The sequence below is a fragment of the Vanellus vanellus genome (genome assembly GCF_965231255.1).
Source record: "Vanellus vanellus genome assembly, chromosome: 3".
NCBI classification, from domain to species: Eukaryota; Metazoa; Chordata; class Aves; order Charadriiformes; family Charadriidae; genus Vanellus; species Vanellus vanellus.
The window spans coordinates 32641634-32662598 of NC_138907.1; the positions used below are offsets into that span (position 1 = coordinate 32641634).

The 20965-nt window shown below is 41.4% G+C and overlaps 1 protein-coding gene across 1 annotated transcript in view; it reads right to left on the reverse strand.

Moving 5' to 3' along the window:
• Positions 1–20025, reverse strand: part of PLB1 (phospholipase B1) — a gene marked incomplete at its 5' end in the record, with an annotated part of 83965 nt that extends 63940 nt beyond the window's left edge. The window contains 14 exons of the mRNA XM_082481908.1: positions 59–151; positions 3298–3402; positions 4017–4095; positions 6909–6991; positions 8287–8349; positions 8836–8922; positions 10139–10190; positions 10721–10805; positions 11789–11832; positions 12693–12733; positions 14228–14286; positions 14763–14826; positions 15995–16032; positions 19980–20025. Of these exons, the coding sequence (XP_082338034.1) occupies positions 59–151; positions 3298–3402; positions 4017–4095; positions 6909–6991; positions 8287–8349; positions 8836–8922; positions 10139–10190; positions 10721–10805; positions 11789–11832; positions 12693–12733; positions 14228–14286; positions 14763–14826; positions 15995–16032; positions 19980–20025 (939 nt within the window). The remainder of the gene's footprint in view (positions 1–58; positions 152–3297; positions 3403–4016; positions 4096–6908; positions 6992–8286; positions 8350–8835; positions 8923–10138; positions 10191–10720; positions 10806–11788; positions 11833–12692; positions 12734–14227; positions 14287–14762; positions 14827–15994; positions 16033–19979) is intronic.
• Positions 20026–20965: the final 940 nt, after the last annotated feature.

Here is a 20965-nt window from a genome sequence, read left to right on the forward strand (position 1 = left end):
TTGCTACCAAGCTCCCATACTAAGTCCAGTAAGCAACAGTGTTTGTGGTACTGCTCACCATGTTGTTCCAGAGGCCCACAGCCATGAAAATATAATCTTCTTCCAGAGTTTCCACTTGTGTCTTTGATGTGGTAGTGAAACCATCCCTACCCTGAAGGAGAAAGCATTTCAAGAATAAGAAAACACTTAAGGATATGAAAAGATGAGACATTCAGCCACAAAAGGTCTCATTCTATAAAATAATATCCACTAGAATATCAACCTCTGGTACTGTCATTAAGCCATTTGTGGCTGATCTCAGTTACTGTTGGTGTGTAAAAACAGAACAGATGCTGTTCCTCTAAGCAATTGCTGTACCGCAAGAAGACCAGAGCAACAGCAAAGCCCAATCACAATAGTGACATACAGCAGATCAGGGAAACAAGCAGATGTGATCACATGAATGATTTGGAATAAACAACAGTTCTTCTAGCTAAAACCTACATGCATTTAAATAGTCAGAGCATGCAGAAGAGATCATGCTTATTTTTAAAAGAAAGTGACTGTTGGGAGAGGTTGAAAGATTGCACATGGTAGCCTGCAGGCATACCACAAATTAGAAGAAATAATGAATCCATCTATGACATAAGATGGCATTTAAGGCAATAATAGAGCAATTTACTAAGAGAGAAAGTAATGCTATGAAAGTTAAAAGTCTGCCATTTGCACATGGACCACATTGACAAAGCAAGCCTGGCATAAGAAGACAAAGCAGCAAAGAAATATTTCACAACACAGCAGACCACAACCTTCCTGGAAGACAAATTTCTTTTCCCAGTCCATTTTATTCCGATACTGAGCTGAGGAAAGCAATGGAATTACCAAAAATTCAAGGAGCTGTTATGATGCCCAGGAATCAGACCGTGACTTACCACCAACCTATTTTACAAATAACCAGCTGGTGTTACATGTTGGATTTTGATACCTTGGTCTGAGTGAACCATCCTTTATTGGATGCAGGGGGAAACACAGTGACAAAGGATGAGGAAAAGGATGAGGTACTAAATGCCTTCTTTGTCTCAGTCTTTAATAGTGGGACCAGTTGGTTGTTGGGTACCCAGGCCCTTGATGAGTACACCACTTGGGTTACACCCAAGAGTGCTGAAGGTGTTGGTGGATGTGCTCACTAGACCACTCTTCATAATTTATCAGTTGTCCTGGCTAACCAGGGAGGTCCCAATGGACCAGAGATTAGCAGATCTGACACCCATCTATAAGAAGGGCCAGAAAGAGGATCCGGGGAGCTACAGACCTGTCAGTCTGACCTCGGTGCCAGAGCAGATCATCTCAAATGCCATCACATACTATTTACAGGACAACCAGATGATCAAGCCCAGTCAACACAGGTTCACGAAGGGCAGGTCCTGCTTAACAAACCTGATCTCCTTCTATGACAAGGTGACCCACTTGGTAGACAAGGGAAAGGCTGCAGATGTTATTTACCTAGACTTCAGTAAAGCCTTCAATACTGTTCCCCACAGCATTCTCATGAAAAAACTGGCTTCCCAAGGCTTGGACAGGCATACACTCTGCTGGATCAAACCTTGGCTAGATGGCCAGGCCCAGAGAGTGGTAGTGAATGGAGCTAAATCTAGTTGACGGCTGGTCACTAGTGGTGTTCCACAGGGCTCAATGTTGGGGCTGCTCCTGTTTAATATCTTTATTAATGATCTTGATGAGGGGATTGAGAGCACCCTCAGTAAGTTTGCAGACAACACCAAGTTAGGTGGGAGCATTGATCTGCTTGAGTGTAGGAGGGCTCTTCAGAGGGACCTGGATAGGCTGGATTGATGGGCTGAGGCCAATACTATGAGGCCTCTCATAGGACAAAGACTTGAGGACAAGGCCAAGTGCCGAGTTCTGCACTTGGGCCACAACAACCCCATGCAATGCTACAGGCTTGGGGAGAAGTGGCTGAAAAGCTGCCTGGCAGAAAAGGACCTGGGAGTGTTGATTGACAGCCAGCTGAACATGAGCCAGCAGTGTGCCCAGGTGGCCAAGGCAGCCAACAGCATCCTGGCCTGCATCAGGAATAGTGTAGCCAGCAGGGCTAGAGAAGTGATTGTCCCACCGTACTCGGCACTGGTGAGGCCACACCTTGAGTACTGTGTTCAATTTTGGGCGCCACAGTATAAGGTGGACATTGAGGTGCTGGAGAGGGTCCAGAAAAGGGCAACGAAGCTGGTGAAGGGTCTTGGGAATAGGTCTTATGAGGAGCAGCTGAGGGACTTCGGGTTGTTTAGTCTGAAGAAAAGGAGGCTGAGGAGAGACCTTAATGTTCTCTACAACTACCTGAAAGGAGGCTGTAGAGAGGTGAGCATTGGTCTCTTCTCACAAGTTAAAACCGATAGGACAAGAGGAAATGGCATCAAGTTGCACCAGGGGAGGTTTAGGTTAGATATTAGGAAAAACATCTGCACTGAAAGGGTTATCAAAGACTGGAACAGGCTGCCCAGGGAAGTGGTTGAATCGCCATCCTTGGATGTATTTAAAAGCGTCTAGACATGGTGCTCAGGGACATGGTTTAGAAGTGGGCCTGGCAGAGTTAGATAATCGTTGGACTTGATGATCTTAAAGGTCTTTTTCAGCCATAATGATTCTACAATTATCTAGTAAGTGATATTTTCCCTTCTTCGTTGCCAGGTCTCAGACGACCTTGTCCTTTGAACTGCCTTTTATAGATCACCTGTGGCAAAATCATGTCTGACATCCCAGGCAACCCTGTCTATATTCATTCCCCACTGGCTATACCAAATATAAAATCTGGACAAAATTCATTCCCGGTTTCCCAGACTGCATTAACCTCATTGCAGGGTGGTAACTCTACTTTCCAACAGAGTTTACAAAACCTTTATCTTTTCTCCCACTATTCATTTTTAAATACTTCTTTTTACCCACTTTTTTCCTTTGTTTCCAGACACTTGTGAGCATAATCAGGAATGAATGAGCTGATGACTGCAAAGATATGGAAAAATAAGCAGCACTGACAGTTTCCTGACACTCATGACAGAGTGCTATGACTTCATTTCTCCAAGGAACATAGCATTCAAAAAATCCAGGATCTCTGACTGACACTGTCTGAAGCAAGCTCCACTCCCAGGACCTCTGTGTCTGATCCTGAAGTGTGTTCTGCATGAGCCTGACTGCCTTCATCTCCTGGCATTGCATACAGCCTAGACAGGAAAGACCCAGTTGAATATTGCACTCAATCTCAGCAGATACAGTCCAGAAAGAATGGAGCAACTCAGTTTTACTCACTGGTCTGAGCAGCAGATTTCTTTCTTGGAAAGAAGGCTGAAGAACGACAGTGAAGTCATCCTTTTGATCATACCTCTCAGACTCCAGCAGTTTTTCCCAAGCATCCTGAATAGACAAACATTTCATCAGATGAGTATTATTGGGTAGAGAGTATAATATATGTGCACTTTGTCAGGGCTCAGAGTGAACTAAGATTATCTCCATCCCTTATAAACCACAATAATTAAATTCTGTAATCCTGAACAAAGACAGTAATTTAATGAAAACTTCTTACACAGTCATTGGAAACTCCTTGTAGCTATGAGAAAGCTACACTGATTTACCATACTTTTCTTTGAAAAAGCAGCAAGCTTAGCAAGGCAATGAAATATCATGCCTCCCTATCATTGTTAAAAGGAATTCCAGCAGAACTATCTTTGTCTTAACAGAAGGTTTCCATCTTCTAAATCATGTGCCAGGTTACTAGACAAGATGGATCATTTGTCTGATGGGATATGACAAACATGAAGCTGCAAAAAACTATATAGTCATTAGAAACTTCAAGAGATACTAAGATTGCTCAGGTATAGACAGAACTTATCTCCAAGTTCCTGATGTAATAAAATGATCAGGATTGCTGTGGACATGTGGTAAAAAGGAAAAGGAAAAAAAAGGAAACCTGGAAAACTAATAGTTGTGTCTAGCTATATGAGAGCCAAGCAACACAGAAGATGCCATACCTGGTAGGACCACTTCAATACTCTATCATCTAATGTGAAGTGCTCACCAACAGAATTGCACTGATTCATGCCTGGATTGCTGCAGAAAAGAATGAAAAACATTATGAACTTTCAATAAGCAAGACACATAGCATGAAAGACTAAATTGTTGCATATATTGAGAAAGCTACATGGAACCACCTAATTTTTGATCTAAACATAGAATGATATATATTTTCATGTCCAGAGCTTTGGATTGCTTCTTGATTTGAAAGCCTATTCAGATGACAAACATGCCAGACTCTGATTAGCACAGGATCTCACAAGCTAGCAGCATGCTCAGGATTAAAATAGGAGGTGCACTAGTTTTCAAATATTTCCCTCTCTATAGTCATATAGGAAAATTGAACACACTCAGAATACTTCTAATGAACTTCTGCCTTATTATTTGGCAACAAGATCTCCATCTAGAAATGTGGATGGAAGCTCAATGCTGCAAAAGCTTATACATGCTAAAGGATGGCCAGACACTGCCGAGCAGCTAACCTATTTCAGCCAAATTTCTGACCTGCAAGGTGAGATATGCATACTGCACATTTCTGCAACTAGTTGGAGAACTCAGACCTTCTCCTAAGGCTGTAAACAGGAACAATATAAGATACATTTAAGATTAGTCTGGTTCCAGCAAAGGTATACTCAGTTGAAAAGGCCTGGATGGACTGGAATCTGAGAAACCTTTTTGTGGGGTTTGCAGACATAAGCAGTAAGTACCTGTCAGGATCAGACTCACTTGCCTTTTCACAGAACTCTAGCTAAACCATGAAATGGCAGTTTTCTGTTAAAGTGCTTTTATCACTGTTGGTAAGTGAAAGAAATATGAACTCAGAACCAGAATCTTACCCAATCCTAACAGAAGAACCTCATACAACACATGAAGAGCATTACATGCCTAAAAATGTCATTCACACTCTACTTTTAGAGCAGACAACACTTCTAGTTAGTAAGAAACTAATAAAGGACAGAACTTTAAATCCCTATTGTGTCCTAAACTTCAATGCTGAAAGTTAGGTACTGACATGGGACTGGGAAAGTCAGCCACTATTCTCCTCTTAGATGCTTGAAATGTCATCTTTAGGTATAGGCTTACAATTTTCTCTCAAAGCACAGTTCAAAATGAGGACTTGGTAGCCAAATGCCAAGGCCTTTGTCTGGGAGACGAGCTGGGCTTGAGGCTGAGTTGAACCCAGGAGCTTACCAAACATCGAAGTACAAGACTTGCAAACTGGTAGAACTGTTCAACCAGATAAACACAGCTACACAAGACCACGCTGACAAAAAGAAAGCAAATTGCCTTAAGTTGAAAAGGACATATAGAAATTCTTCAGAGGAAAAAAGTCAGATTTTTTTTTTTTTTTTAAGGCCTTCAATATATGGCAAAGCCCATTTTCCTAAATCCATCTTTTCTACCTCTCATCTACCTGTCTCACAGTGCCTGTGCAGGAGAAATAAACTAGAATGCTCCACACAATTGCTTTTGACAAGGAAAACTTCTCCTCTGCTTATCCTTGTTGTCAAGCATGTGGTTATGCAGCAGCCAGACCCCTTTCTTGACTGATGAACTGTCTCCCTAGTTGTATACATGAAAAGCTTGTGAAATGCTTCAGGATGACTATATTAATACACACAGTGTCTTATGCCATAGGCACAGGAAAAAAATTACTGTGGAGTAAGATGGAATGTAGTCTCATCAGCTGTAAACTACTCCATCATAACTGTCCATGTGCACACTCCTACTCCGTACTAAATTGGGACATAGCTACTCACACTTCTGTTACAAGGTACTGAGAAAGGGAGACAGATTAAAGCATCTAGGCACGCAGTTACCATAAGGAATTGAAAAGTTGGATTTTCTCCATCCTACAATACCCTAAGCCCAAGTAGTAGCTTTCACATAACTTAACAATGTGCTTTAAGACCAGTTATTCCTTTTGTGAACATGGATACCCCAAAACCTAAACTTTTAAAGAGCCTTCAGAGTTTTTGACTTGAGAGTTGCAGGGCAGAAGTAACACTGACTAAAGAGCTGTGGGTAGGTAGTCTCTGCAGTCTTGTGACCTTAATCACAGTACTGGGTCTGGCTGGGATGGAGTTAACTTTCTTCATAGCAGCCCATATGGTACTGTGTTTTGGATTTGTGGCTAAAACTGTTGATAACACCAATGCTTTGGCTTTTGCTGAACAGTGTTTGTACAGCCTTGAGGCTTTCTCTTTTTCCCCACTCTGACCCGCCCAGAGAGTAGGCTGGGGGTGGGCAAGAAATTGTGAAGGGACACAGCTGAGACAGCTGACCTGAACTGGCCAAGGGGATATTCCATACCATGTAACATCACACTGAGCAATAAAAACTGAGGTAAAGGAAGAAGAAGAGGGGTATTGTGGCTTCCAAGTTTGCTGTTGCTTGGAGACTGGCTGGACTTCATTCATGGGAGGTGGTGAGTGACTACCTTTGCGTAACTTATTTTCCCCCCTTTTTCTTTCATCTATTACACTGCCTTTATCTCAACCCATGAGGTTTCTTGCTTTCGTTCGTCCTAGTCTCTCCTCTGTCCTGCTTGGGGGTGGTAAAGGGGAAAGTGAGTGAGAGGCTGTAGCTGCCGGCCAGGGTCAATCCACCACACCACAGGATGTAATATTTAAACATGCTATCCAAGTTGGCAGGATTAAAAGCACCAACTCTTCCTGGTAAAAATATGCCTTGCACAGGAGTTTATCAGAAACAAAGTGGAGACCTAAAAATCTTTCACATATTTTTGTATTAAAGGCAGAAAAACTGTTCAGTTATGAAGTCAATACATATACATATCTGAACAGTAGCAGGAGACAGTGTCAAGAATTTAAAGGAACCTCTGTTACCTGGCATTATTGTAATCTTGGCATGCAAGACAGGAAGTTGTGAGGTCAGTGGTATCCACCAGATTTATGAAGGCCTTAGGAATCTGCAGTGGTAAAGTAAAAATTAATCACATTATATTTGCAGTTAAAGATCAGCAAGTAGTGATAACGGTAAATTACAGTTTCACATGCGTTACCTCTGGCTTGGGATTCTGCCTGCATAAAATCAATGACCTAAGTCTTTGCCAAGTCTGCCCTGAACCTTACTCCTATGCCTGCCATCTAGAATAATGTTAATCATCATTCACGAAGTACCCATGAGCATGACTTCTTGACTGAGACCCAGCAATTCATTTTACATAACAGAAGTGGCCACCAGCCAACTCAATTGACCTCAAATGAATTAGGAACTACCATTTTTGTAGCAACATACCAATGCAAAGCTGGAGATGAAGCATCCTGAATAACAGCATAAGCACTCGTGTGCCCCACCTCTCCCCCAAGAAGAAAGCAGCTTTCCATTTATATAATGATATTTCACTTTTACAAGTGCACATAAACAGATTCTGGAAATAATAGTGAGAGAATCTGAAGAGAATGTGTAGGTGGAACTTCACCTGTACACAAGATTTGTTAAAATCAGTATGAGAAAAACAAGTGGTTGTGGCCCAATGCAATTGAACTGTAGCAGGTTTAGAATACCCCTTAGGCCTTCAATCCAGCAAAACAAAATTCTTGGAAGATGCTATTGAAATACTTCAGATAAACAGTTAATAGTGTGCTTTAGTAGTTATATATATGCATCTAGTCTACTACTCATTAGTAGACTAAGCTCAGTGCAGAGCATTTCCCAGAAACCATCCTAGATAAGTAGATAATTCTTAGCTCAGCCAGCTAGAAAACCTCTAGAAATGCTGAGATCTTGAATGCATAATAGGTAAAAAGATCCATTACACATATTTTAATGGGTGTTTTCCCTGGTCTGTACAAGTCATCACCAGGCAGTTAGCAGCCTGTACACAGCCTAAATAGCTCCACATGTCCAGTAATTAGATACCAGTTATTTTCACAAACAGGTCTGCTAAACATGAATGACTTTCATACCTAGACAGATGTACTCTTTTTTTTAATAGAAATCACTTTAACAAACAAAAGACTGAATGGTACATCAGCTCATGTTGCAAAATGAAGCAGTTACCCATCCATCCTTTCTGTTTGCATGCATCAGTTTCTTAAAAGCATGAATAAAACACTTATTGATGATGAATGAAGCCAGTGGATTGAAGTCAATGAGAAGAATGGTGTTCTAAGTCACCTGAACAGTGGTACAAACTCTAGTCTAGTAAGGGAGACTAGAAAAATCAGCAAAGGATTCAGGTATTCAAGGAATAAACCTTACTTTTTCATACAAAAAATCCAAGACAGCTTTAAGTTGTTCCAGATTGTTCAATGTGCAGTTCTTCTGTAAATGAGATGAGAAATGCAGTCAAAACTAGCAGAAAAACCAAAGTTATCAATTTGCCAAAAGTCACAAACCCTGTGTGTTGAGCTGCATACTGAAGTGTTACCAAAGACCACTACATTCTGGATTCAGCCTTAGCAAGCACCAAGAAAAAAACCCATGGAATTAGTTTTGTAATTTAACTGCCTATAATTAGACAACTTAACATATAAAAAAAAAAAAAAAAGACATGGATAGGGAAAAAAAGTATCTTTAGACTTGAAGATGGAAAAGAGCTGTTCTACTAAGGCAACTCAGACTTGGGATCACAAATTAAGTACATGTTTATAAATAAAAAAAGTGTGCCAGGTGCTTAGATCACTTGATAGAGTCATTCCAACATCCTAAAACCAGCTACTGCTTTCATTCACTGTGGCAGAGAGCAGAGCTTGGGAAAGTGTCTTAACCACCTGCCTTGACGGCTAAACCACCTCATTAAAAGCTTACCAGTTGTGTGGAGGCACAGGAAGAGCATGGGTTTTCAGCACTAAAAAAAACTGTGATCAGTTTCCAGTCATTTTGGAAGTCCATCATCTGCGAGGAAAAAAAAACAAAACAAAACACAGTTAAAAGGAATAGGATGATAAGAGACCTATTTGCTATTTTCCTTTCTCACACAAGATTTGCTATGGCTTTCAATCAGCAAGACTAAGCAGTAGTCCATGACCCAACCCTGGCCGCCCTGATCACTTCCATTTGACAAACTATCCAGCTTTTCCCAACAGCAGACAGCAAGTTGGTGGTTAGGCAGCAAATGCTGCAACTAAAACTGAACACACACCTATAATAAGTTCAGGTTAGAGTCAGAAATTGCTGCTGCCATTGGAGAGTCTGTTGGAGAACATGGGCATGCACAGCTTAGCAAGGAGCTTGGTGCTGCTTCTTTCTATCACTGTTGCAGCTTGCTGACAGGGTTAACGTTACTGAACTGCTGAGACTGGGTCACACTGGTGGGATGAAGACTGAAGCAAAAATCTGAGAGCTAAAGCCCTGCTCAGCTGTGCTATGTTTATTAGGCAGTTCTCACCAATCCTGAAGAGCATTGGTTAGAACCACTCAGTTCCACAAAAACGTATGCTAAATCCACGTACAAGCATTCTGATAAGCTCCCTGTAGAGCGAAGATGCAAGAGCAGAATCACCTTGGCAGCTACATTTGCCCATTATGTCAAGACCATTTTACAAAATAACATGCCTCGGGGTTAAGAATAGAAGAAAAATTAATGTATAAAACTCCAGGACAGGAATTACAACGCACTCGGCCATGAGTGGTAATTCATGCTCTCAACAGCATCAACAACCAACATCACCCAAAGCATATCTAGGTCTTTACTGTCCTTTTTGAAAATACAATCCTAAAAGACCAAGAGGAAACGGAAGAGACAAATACTGAGAAATTATTATTTTGGGGTTGGCTTCTCAGAAACACTGGCACAGTTACGGAGCGTAGCTAGCAGAGGTCTCACATCCTTAACCAGTAGAAAACAAACACATTGGCTTTCCTACCAAGCTCTTCAGCCACTCTGACAAACATAAACCAGGTGGGATACTTTCAAGAACAAATCTCTGCACTTGAAAGGTATGGACTTGATTCTTATTTACAACAGAAAGACAAAAATCCTTTAACCTCAAGAAATGGCATTTTCTATTCTGAAGAGATTTTTGAGCGCTGTTTAAAGTATTTAATCGCATTTCTCCCTTTTTCTGCTTCAACACCATGCTCTCTGAATTGTCATGTGCTTTAAACAAACCTGATTCTCTTTCATGAGCTTCACTATTTCTTCAGCTTGATGCAGGAGGTCTCTGAAAAGCAGAAAGGAAAAGAGAAACTATGAAGGCATCAGTAAGAGTAAAGTTTGGGCTGATTTTTACCATTAAATCAAACAACATTTAAGACTTCAGGTGGAATTAATCTTGTCTATCATAAATGTGTTAAGATTAGAGACTTATCTGTGCTACACAGAGAGCCTGGGGTGATTAGCTCATATTCTCTTTCAGACACGTACACTTAGATGAAAACAGCAGACACAGGTTGGTAGACACACCTCTAATTCTATTTGAGCCCCAAAATTTGTTTTGCAGCTATAAAGGGGGGGCCCTAATGTTAAGTCACGTGATCCTGACCCCAAAGCACACAGTGGACTTTGTTCCTCCTGCTTCTGAGTGGTGACAATTGAGCCACAGTAGTAGCATCTGTCCCTGGAGTGTCTGTGCAGCCTCTGCCAGTATTGAACATATTCTGTGTCCAGTGAAGTACTTCAGCATCAAAGGCTTCCATCTTCCACCTTTCCAGCTGTAAATGAACTGCCCAGCCAAAACCCCCTCAGACTTACATGGCTTGACTGTCTGATGTCGCTCCCTTCGTGCCAGGTGGAGGAGACTGATGCAGGACCGAGGGATTAAAACTGGTAATGAGAGCTGAATGACATACACAAGTTAGGCAATTCCTGCATACAAGGGACTGCTATTCTGCAGTTTCACTATGAACACAACAGAACTATAAGAGCCAGCAAATATAAGGTCTGAGGATCTCTTGGCAGGCCTAAGAGGTACACCCGAGCCCTTCTGCAGCTATTCTTGCTGATTTTGCTCCTCACCTTCTGAAGTGGAGGTTTGACATTTGAGTTTGCCTCCAGACTCAGGTCAGAAACCTCCATCCCTATCTCTCATGTCAGCCACAAGTAGTGTAGGTGGATTTAAATACAGGCAGCTGTAGAAATGAAGCTACTGGGAAGGGCTACCCAGAGACAGCCTCCTGAAGCACTCAGGATTTGCCAGGTGTTGAACCCCTTTCACAGGGAAATGGAGATGACACTAAGAGACTAGGAAGAGGATGTAGAGGGGAGGACCCTGGAGCTATCCATTACTCAACTCAGCATTTCAGTGGACTTGAAGGTTTTACTTGCAACACCTGTCAAGCAAATCAAGGCTTCCCTCAGACACAGCTGGAACCAGCTAATAGATGATGAACTCACCTATGTGGTACATCTATGGTAGCCTCAGTGTATGTCCTGAACACAGGCAGCGGAAAGAGTACTGGAGAGGAAAATCCAAATCCGTACAAGATTTCATTGGGCTAACATAGGCAGCAAGCACATGCCAGCAGGGACTGTGGCATGGGTAGCAGCCCAAAAATCCCTGTTGGGCATGTAACTCTTACGGCACTCGATAGCACCACTTCTTCACCACTATTTGTCTACCCAAACAGTCTCTTTAAAACCGGCACAGATAACCCAGTCTGGCAGTACTCATGTCTCCCAAGTTCACAGTCCCTCAGGCTTCCCTTACACCTACAGTGTGCTTCTGCTGCACCCACTCTGCAGCCCAGCAAAACACTGGAGCTTCTGCCAGCATGCTGTTCAATCAATTTGCTCAAGTTTCAGTGTGACAGCAAGACGCACCTGCTAAAGTTTCCACGCTTACTTCAAGGAGGCTCTTTCCTGTGCTATAGAAAGGGAAGAGAAAACAGGATGTTGCTGTTATTCCGTTTCTCAAAGAAAAATTATATTACAGCACAGCCTCAATTTCTTATTAGCTACGCTACAGCTTAGAGTGCCTATTCACAGCAGCTGCTGAAACTAAGAATGGGGCCTTTCTCTCCCCAAAACTGTCATGTCAGCTACTGCTGAGTAAGAACACAGTCTTGGATCTTGATTTTTTTGTGTCTCTGTATACTCTCCATGTTTCAGTAATTGTGCTCAAGCACATGTACAAGCAATGCAGGGACATCTCTGCGTGCACCCGCATACAAGTGGATGCGGATGTTTGCGCAACCATTTAAAAAAATTAGTTTGTTCGTGCAGGGCCAAATCCTCATCTGGAATGCTATGACTGAAAGCCACACAGACTTGCCTTTGCAAAGTTTAGCCATATGTTCACTCACTGATTTAGATTTGCTAAGGGGTCATGAAAGAAGAAAATGGGGTAAGGCTTGTCCATGAGGCACTGGGAATCATTCAAGCAGAGGAAAGGTTATCAGGACTCCTGGGTTCGTTCTTTGCTTTGATAAATCTCCGCTTTCTAGTCTCTAACTAGTGGATGATGATATTTACTACCTAGGATTCATCATTCTTAATCAAGGTTATGGCAACCCTAAGGTAGTTCCATATCTTGCATAAGTACAAAGAATTTCTGTTAACTAAGGATTGGGAAGGATCCAGTGTCTCAAAATCCTTTATAGTTCACATAGGCTTTCCCCTCCTCTCTAGAGAACAATAATAAGAATTGCTTGGGTCTAATTCCTGCACTGTGATACTGTATAAATTAGTATCGTGACACTTATCAATGCTAACAATTCATTGTTACCTTTGGAGTAAATCCTCATGATGTACGCCAGATCCTAGTGTCTGTGAACAAGCAAGCGATAAGAATAGCGTTAAGCAAAGGGTACACTAGCTCTATGTATGCTGTACCCCTACCGTATTCCACTCCCGTTATAGGTAGTATTGTTTTCTACCTACTCTTCTCATTGTGTTGCAGTTAGTCACAGATTTAAATTATTTTCCAGAGCTTCCTTATTACAGTGCATTTACATTGTGTAGTAATCCTTTCTTAGTTACTGCTTTCATTAATGAATGTATTACATATGGCTTAAAATAAAATGTGACTAATTGAACACAAATTCAGTCAAAAGAAATGCTTTTCTAAACCAAATTTCTCTGGATCTACTCCTTTTCAACAAAGGATGTGACCTGAAGTAATTCAGGTAATTTACATGGGTGGCACTCAGCCAGTATGGTAGCTGTTAAAAAATCCCTCACATAAACAGTGGAAGTTCATTGATTTCAGAGTCTGAGAAGGAGAGAGTGGCAGAGATGTTTGCTCTAGGAAAGTAGACATTCCTTAAAAGAATCATTTAGACGTTTTTCTATGGCATCATCCATAAGCAACAAAGCCATTCGCACAAAAAAGGCTTGCTCTGAAGGGCCATCCATCTGATATGGGTGGAACACCTTTGCATTTAGGACAATAATTTTCTTCCAAAGAGGAAGGTACTCACAAGGAGTCCAGGAGTGCTGATTTTCTAATGGAAAGTTTTCATCCCGGGAAAAAGTATGATGTCTTGACGAATACCACCTCAAGTTTGAAAGTTGTTTTCTGACAAGGGAGACTCTCCCCCATTTCTTTGCAGTTGTAGCCCCTGCAATGGCTACCAAATTTTGCCCAACATGCCTTTATACACTTTTTCAAAGCTTGAGAATTGTGGTTAAATACTTTTAATTGGGCCCTAAATCCATTTCACATATTTGCTTCTAACTATTAAGATAAGCAAAGATCATCCAAATCTGACTGTATGAGATAGAACAGGCAGGGGAACTTTACCCAGTGATTTATACATCAGAAGTATATCTTTGTGATTCTTCTAGAGCTTCTGCCTTCTAGATAGGAAACCAGTCTCTACGGAAAACACTTCCACAGGATGGAAAATCTACTGCATTTCTCAATAAGTTGTTCTAATGGTGATCACCAAAATTGTACTTTTTTCAATTTGAATTTTCCCAGCTGCTTCTTCCAGTTATTCGATCTGTTATGCTCATTGTTAGGAAAACCCAAGCATTCTAATCAAACATCATGGTTCTTTGCAAGAACACTGTGATCACATTTCCTCCTGCACAAAGTCAGCTGGCTATTTTTAGACTCAGGGTATACCGAGACACTGAATAGCAGGTATTTCTAGTCATTTTTCACCAGAAGCCTTTGATGCTTGTGGAAAGATTCAAGTCCTAAATGCACTAACTGGGACCCCAAACTACATCATCAGCGCACTTCATCATCACCTTATCACAGAGTCAGAACGGAGGAAATGGGTCACAGTGAGCACACTTCCCGCTTGTACTTACTCTTTGCAGACTTCCTATTGCAGTGACCGTTTTAATGTCAGCTGGCCTCAGAGCATGAACTGCAGAAAGGCGAAAGACTTCAGGTTAAAAAAAGAGCAGTAACCTTGAAAAAAATGACATTCACCAGTATACTAAAACTTAGCAAGATTGATTAACACATAAGAAATCTATACTGATCTTTTCAACTGGCAGTTTTAAATCAGTCAGAGAGAATGAGAAGCTTTACTCAGGTGTTCAGTAAATACTTTGGGTGCTCAGATGCACTGAAATGCTCTACCATCGAGCAAGAAAATATCCCAAAACACTGCTGTGAATGATTTAAGTAATAGTGGCATCCTCAATTAGCAGCTAAAGAAAACTAAGGCAGAAATGTAATTATGGATAGAACAAAAGACTAAGGAGTTCATAAAGCCCACCCATACTTCAGTCACATGCCACATATATACATCCCCTCAAAGAGCTGATTTCTCCCTCAGCCTATTCTCAAATAATTTTGGGAGGGAAAGCCTCTACAGGGACAATATCAAACACAAACCTGAAGATGAAGGGGTCTCAGGTGACATCATGTGCTCACATGAAAACTGGAAGCTTCTTAGAGCCTTTGACATAAACAAATAAATATGGTTGGTTGCTTAGATCTAACAAGGAAATTTGTGGAAGGAGGGGTCTTACGGGCTCCATTCTCACACACTGCCAAGCTCTTACTTATGTAACAACAATTTTAAAGAACAATTATACCTCTGCTAGAAATACATGGGAACACAGATCTGGACAGCTGCATTTTCAAATTCACTCTTCCAAGACTCGACACTTTTTGCTCAGTTTTCTTACTGATTGCCACAGAACTGGGCCTGAGCAAACAAAAAAAATATGCTAAACACAGCCCGTTACATCCATTGCTGCAAAAAGTGAGTGCTTAATTTGGAGGAGGTCATAAGGACAGCTACTGCACAAATCTTCATATGCCAAGGGGCACTCAACGTACACAACAAAAAGCTAAATCTCCAGTATGGAACAGGAGAGGCAGAATGATCCAATTCTGGGTCCTCGGCAACTGGCAAAATTCCTATGTGATCATAGAAAGCACTACAGAGGAAGGAAAAAGAAGAGTTGCATTTGGGGCAAAGATGTAAGTGATGTTATTCACTTAGCATGAGAGACAGCTAAGTACCACTAGGAACATCATTTACTGCCCTCCTACATCCTGACTGCAGCTATGGCCCAACATCTAGTACTTCAAAGAGAGATGAAAGACAACCCTGCTAGGGTGACTTTGCTAGGGCTTCCCTCATCGCTATGACCGTGTTTGGCTAGCTGACCATCACTACTACTACGTAAAGGTGAAATCCATATTGCATCAAGGGCCACCACAGTCCCCATGCACCTCCTAGTCCCCAGTTGGACTTCAATGCTGCACATGCCTTGCACCATTATAGCACAAGGAAGAGTTTAATCTCATGTTTCTAAAACAACAGAACATCTAGGAACAAGTGCTAACCACAATCAATCTATGTACAGGATATGCAACTTAACAACAAAGGTTGCTCAGAGAAACCTTTATTTCCTGATTAGGTACCGTAATATTGCAGCTGCAATGTCACATTGTTGAGTCGTTTGCTTTGCATTTATTCTTCACAGAATCGAACAGTTTAGCACACCAAGCTGTATTTTTTCTTCTTCTGCTTGCCTCAGAGGAAGCAACAGTCAGAGAGGTGATGATAGGTATTGAAGAAAGGGAAAAAAGATAAAGCTGTACTCATACTTTACCTTTAGTTTCCCTTGTTCTTCCAGATGATCTGCATTACCTTAAAAACATTTTTAAAAAAGGACAATTCATTCTTCTAACCTTAGAAAAACACTTCAGAAGACTCAATATACCTAAACCCACAAAATCCTGAGATGAGCAAACTTTTTCCTCTGCCCTGCATTCCAAAAGTGAGGCTCATCCCAACAACCAAATGTATTTTCTTAGTTTTTGCTGTACTAGAATAAGCTTTTAGTTACTATAAGCAGGTGAGATCTACTAAAATCAGTAGAATACAATGAAGTCATGCACAAAGGTGAGGGACTGCTTGTGGATCTTCTCAACCAACCTCATCCTCCACAGGTCCTTTCTATCCGTTTTCCTCTTCAGCACATTTCATCTATTGCTGTAGTCTTATTCTGTCCAAATTTAGAGTAATTTGAACATGTACAAAGTGGAACTCCTTAGAAAGGAACAGTTCATATTAATCTGCATCTTTCACAGTTAGAGAGCAACATCACACTGTTCTGAGTTTGCCGTAGTGATACAGAAACAGCTGCAATTTCTTCTCTTAGTAGAGAGTGTTGACAGATGAAATAGCCAGAAGTCAGGCCTGTAGCTGTATCAGTAAACATTATTCTCTTTCCTTGAGCGTACACTTGGATTCATATGCATAGATTTTGGTTTATCCCAAAATCTCCACAAAGATAGCCATGAAGTCTGGGTCTGGACCCTCAACTAAGCCTCAAAGCATGCTCACAGCTGTCTCTGCTTGCTACACTGAAGCCATCAGCATCCAGCAAGTCTGATAATGAGTCTGTCTGTGCTTAGAATAATTGTCATTTAACATCCAGGAGCTACTTCTGGAATATTTAGTCCTGCTGCATACTTCCGCTTGTCCATCATTCTTTCCACATCAAACACAGAGGAGATGCAGAGCCAGCTCAGGCCAGCAGGTGAGATACACTTGGGCATAGGACAGCCATCAGTGCTCATGCTGCAAGGAGGTGATGTGCCCAGCACGAGCAGGGGGCTCTGGGCAGCCCCTGTGGACATGGGTACCAGTGCACACAGAGGTCAACACAGTGGCAGAGAGCCATTACTGCTCCCCATGGGCACCTCAGCCTGTCTCATGAGCCATACTACATGACCATCTTCAATAACCATCAGCAGCTTCCACGCATTTAGTTGGGGTTTTTTTCCCCACTTGGGTTTCAGCCATGAGTTATTTGCAAATTTATATTATTTTTACTGTACTTTGTAGAAAGTTGAGGCAGTTGCTGCTTGGCTGTTGCATGACATTATTTCAAATTCATGCTTCTTCCATCCATGTTTTTGGATGATGCTTTGCTCTATCCTCCCAGCTATCTGTGCTGTTGGTGTCCCTGAGCAAGCAATTACTCAATGTTGAAGAACTCCAAGACCTTTCTTCTATGAATTTGCCCATTTTTTTTTCTAATTCTTTCATGCTTTTGGCTTCCCCTCAAGACCTGTGGCAAAGGTGCTTCATCATTTAAGTATGCGTTGAGAAAAAAGGGTACTTTCTCTTTTATTAATAACTTCATCTGTTTCCTTGTTATTTTTGTAAAGACTAGTCATTCCCCTGTTTCCACAAAATTTATCATTTTGCATATGTCTGTATGTCTTTATCATATACCCATCCATCGTTCTTCCAGGCTTTTTATCTCATGTAGAAGTTGTTTCCTAAGTCTGAGCTCTCTTCCCCTTTATCTTCCTGCTAGGTTTTTCCACATCTTTTTTGAGGTGAAAAGTATAGACAACTCTCAAGATGCAGGTGAACTATGGACCTAAATGTGTTTTCTATGCTGTTCTCTCCCCGATTCCTGAAATTGCCTCTTTGACTGTTGCTAACACTGAGCTGATGTCTTCAGACAGCCATGTTCCGTGACCAAGCAGTATCTAATTTAGAGTTCACCATAGTGTACACATAGCTAGAGTAAGTTTTTCCCATATACATTACTTTTAAGTTTTCATTCTGAGCATCCTGAATAGTTTTGCATCAGCAAGCTAACACGCCCCCTTATCCAGATCACTTCTGAATACATGGAGAGCACACATCCCAATGCAGCTCAATACGAGCCTCTGCAGGTTCCCTCTCCTCTCTTCTCACAGTTTGAAAGTTTGAAATCTGATTCTTCAGTCCCCAGCTTTTAACCAGGTGCCCATAAAAATGCCCTCACCCTTGTACCGTGACAGTTAGTTTCCTTAGGAGTTCTTGCTCAAAAGATTTGTGGAAATCCAAATACACCCCAGCTGAATAACCAATCCATGGGCACGTGCCCACTGTCATGAATTTTATTCATCAATTCCACAGAGAAGCTCCCCTGTTATATTTAAACCCAGTCAGCTCACTCTGTTCTTTATGCTACTATCACCAATTTGCCTAGTACAAAAGTCAATGTTACTGCTTTTGTACAACTACCACTGCAGTTCCCCAGATCCTCCTAAAAAGGAAAGTATAAAAACTGATTTCACATTTGCCATCTTCCATTCCTGACACCAATGCTGACTCAAGAAATAGCTTGCACCACAGTTAATACATAGACACGTTCATATTCCTGCTTGGCTTACTCCCTTGGGTGGATATCATCTAATCCTGGCAGGATTTTTACTATTTGTTATCAATTTATTCAAGGATTTGACTGTTCCCCCACTTGTCCCCTGCACTGAAAGACTCTGAGAGCAAAGCCTTTTTTAAGCTCTTGTGCAGAGGACACCAAAGAAAAAAAATGAATTTAGTTTTTCTGTTGGGCTTCAGCTTTCTTTTATAGATCACTCAGCCTTACAGACTCCCTGTCTCGGATGTATTTGAAAAAGGATTTATTCATTTTTATTCCTTCAACAATGATTCATTGTTTCCCCTCAGGTTCATTTTTTGCTTGGCTGATTAAATATTAACTTACAAGAGAATATATTCTTTAGTTTTCTTAGTTTGCTTCAGATTTATGCTTTCCATAGGATGATTATTTTTAACTCTGCCTGCTCCCAGTGTTATAGTTACTCCCTTACTCTACCATTTCATAATTCTAGCTTGCATTTTTAAATTTCTCAACATCACAAAAAAAACCCCAACTAAGTATTTTTATGACAATTTTCCCCAAATCTGGGAGAAAGAGTCTACTCCTTCCTCTCTTGCTCTTATAATTAACCTGTTTCAGATAATAATTTTATAGGCTACTAGCAATTAACATTTTTTCCTGAAGCAAGTTTTCACAGTTACTCCAGTCACCATGCATCTTTTCCCTTAAAATAGAGAGCTCAAAATGTGATCATTTCTCCTGTTTCTTTTAGGAACCAAAACCTCCTAACAGTTATTTATTGGAGCATGTTATAATTGTCTGACAATACTTATCCTCACAGCCTACTGGTAAGGCAAAGCACAATTATAATTTATCATTACTTTCTTACAGGCAGAGAGCTGAAGCACAGAGCCAATAAGACCAAAACATATACAGCACTTTTAGCCCTAGAGCACCTACAAAACTGGCTTATAGCACCAAATGTGGACTTCACAGACCCAATATAGGAAACAAAGGCTCCCCCCCTTTACCCTGAAATTTGCAGAAATCTGAACAACATCCTGAGCGCCAGGATACTGCCTAACCCATTCACACCATCTTCTATCACTGAAAAGAAGATGATCGTAGACATGAAATCAGAGAAAACCTGTCCCTTGCTTGAATTTCTGCACCATTTTGGGACAGATCTCATTGTTAGTCTAATTATTTTATGATGTTTTTCTCATCAGAAAGCCTTATTGTCTGCCTAAGGTGCAGTCCTTCCCCTGAACAGTGCAAACCAATGCACATATCTTTATTGAAAATGATCAAACATACCCCAAATTACATGCAAGATCACAGTTTTACTCACAGATCTTCTTCATGCTGCTTCTAAGACTCCTGCTATACACCCACCTTGCAACAACTAAAAATATAGGTTCCTAAATACCGTGTAACTTGAATTTTCAAAGGGCCTTTCAAAACTTACCTTCTGAGGAGAGCAACCACAGGAACAAGCCTAACAATAGCTTCATGATAAGTGCCTCTATGAATTGATAATCTTGGAGTGCTGTCTGTTAGACGTTAAGGCTTGCGAAGAAAGAAATTCTCTTCTTTTTCCTCCTTTATATTTTAACAAATTGATAACTCAGCAGCCATAAAATTTATTAGCCTCTTTACCTTTGGAAAGTAAAGTGACAATAGTATCTTATTCCAAAGACACGTGTGACCCCAGTTTATAAATTGCCCCATCCAAGGGTCAAAGGAGTACAGAAGCAGCACAGCTTCTCTCACTTGTTCAGAGACAGCTGCCTGATTTTCAGGGGGACTCTCAGCAAATATGAAGACCTAGATCACGTGAGTCAGCTTCCAGCAGGGTCAAGGGTCTTCCAGGCAATACATAACGCATTAATTTGGCATTAGCCTGTCTCTAGCAGGCAGTGAAAGAGCCCCTGTTCGTAAGGGAACAAGGGCAACTGAGCCCTATGTCATAGCCTACAGCCAGCCAAAGAGGAAGGTTGTGCTCTTCCTCATCTCCTTCCCTGCCTCTGCTCCTCCCTCGCCTTCAACCAGCCTCATGCTGTGCCTTTCTCTTTTCCACTAGCTCCAGAACCAACAGGTCCTTCCTCAAGCTGATTTGGCAGGCTGAAGCACCAAAACCCCTATGTTTAACTGGCTGCCAGAGGGGTGTGAAGAACACGAGAGACAGCACAGAAGATTGTGGGAGGGTCACGATCTGAGGGAAGAGAGCAAGCCTCCATTCAGAGCAGCAGCAAGGTGTAGGGCAGCACACCTCCGCCTTGTGCTGTGAAACCCTGTCCTAAAGTGATGTAAGGGACATGCCACGTCTCCTGTGTCACCTGAGACCATAAAGTTCCTGACAGTGGGAGAAGAAGCAGAGAGGCATCAAGGAAAGTAACACAAACCTTTAAGTACCACCAGTCCTGGCAGCAGGCACATTAAAGACCATCTCTA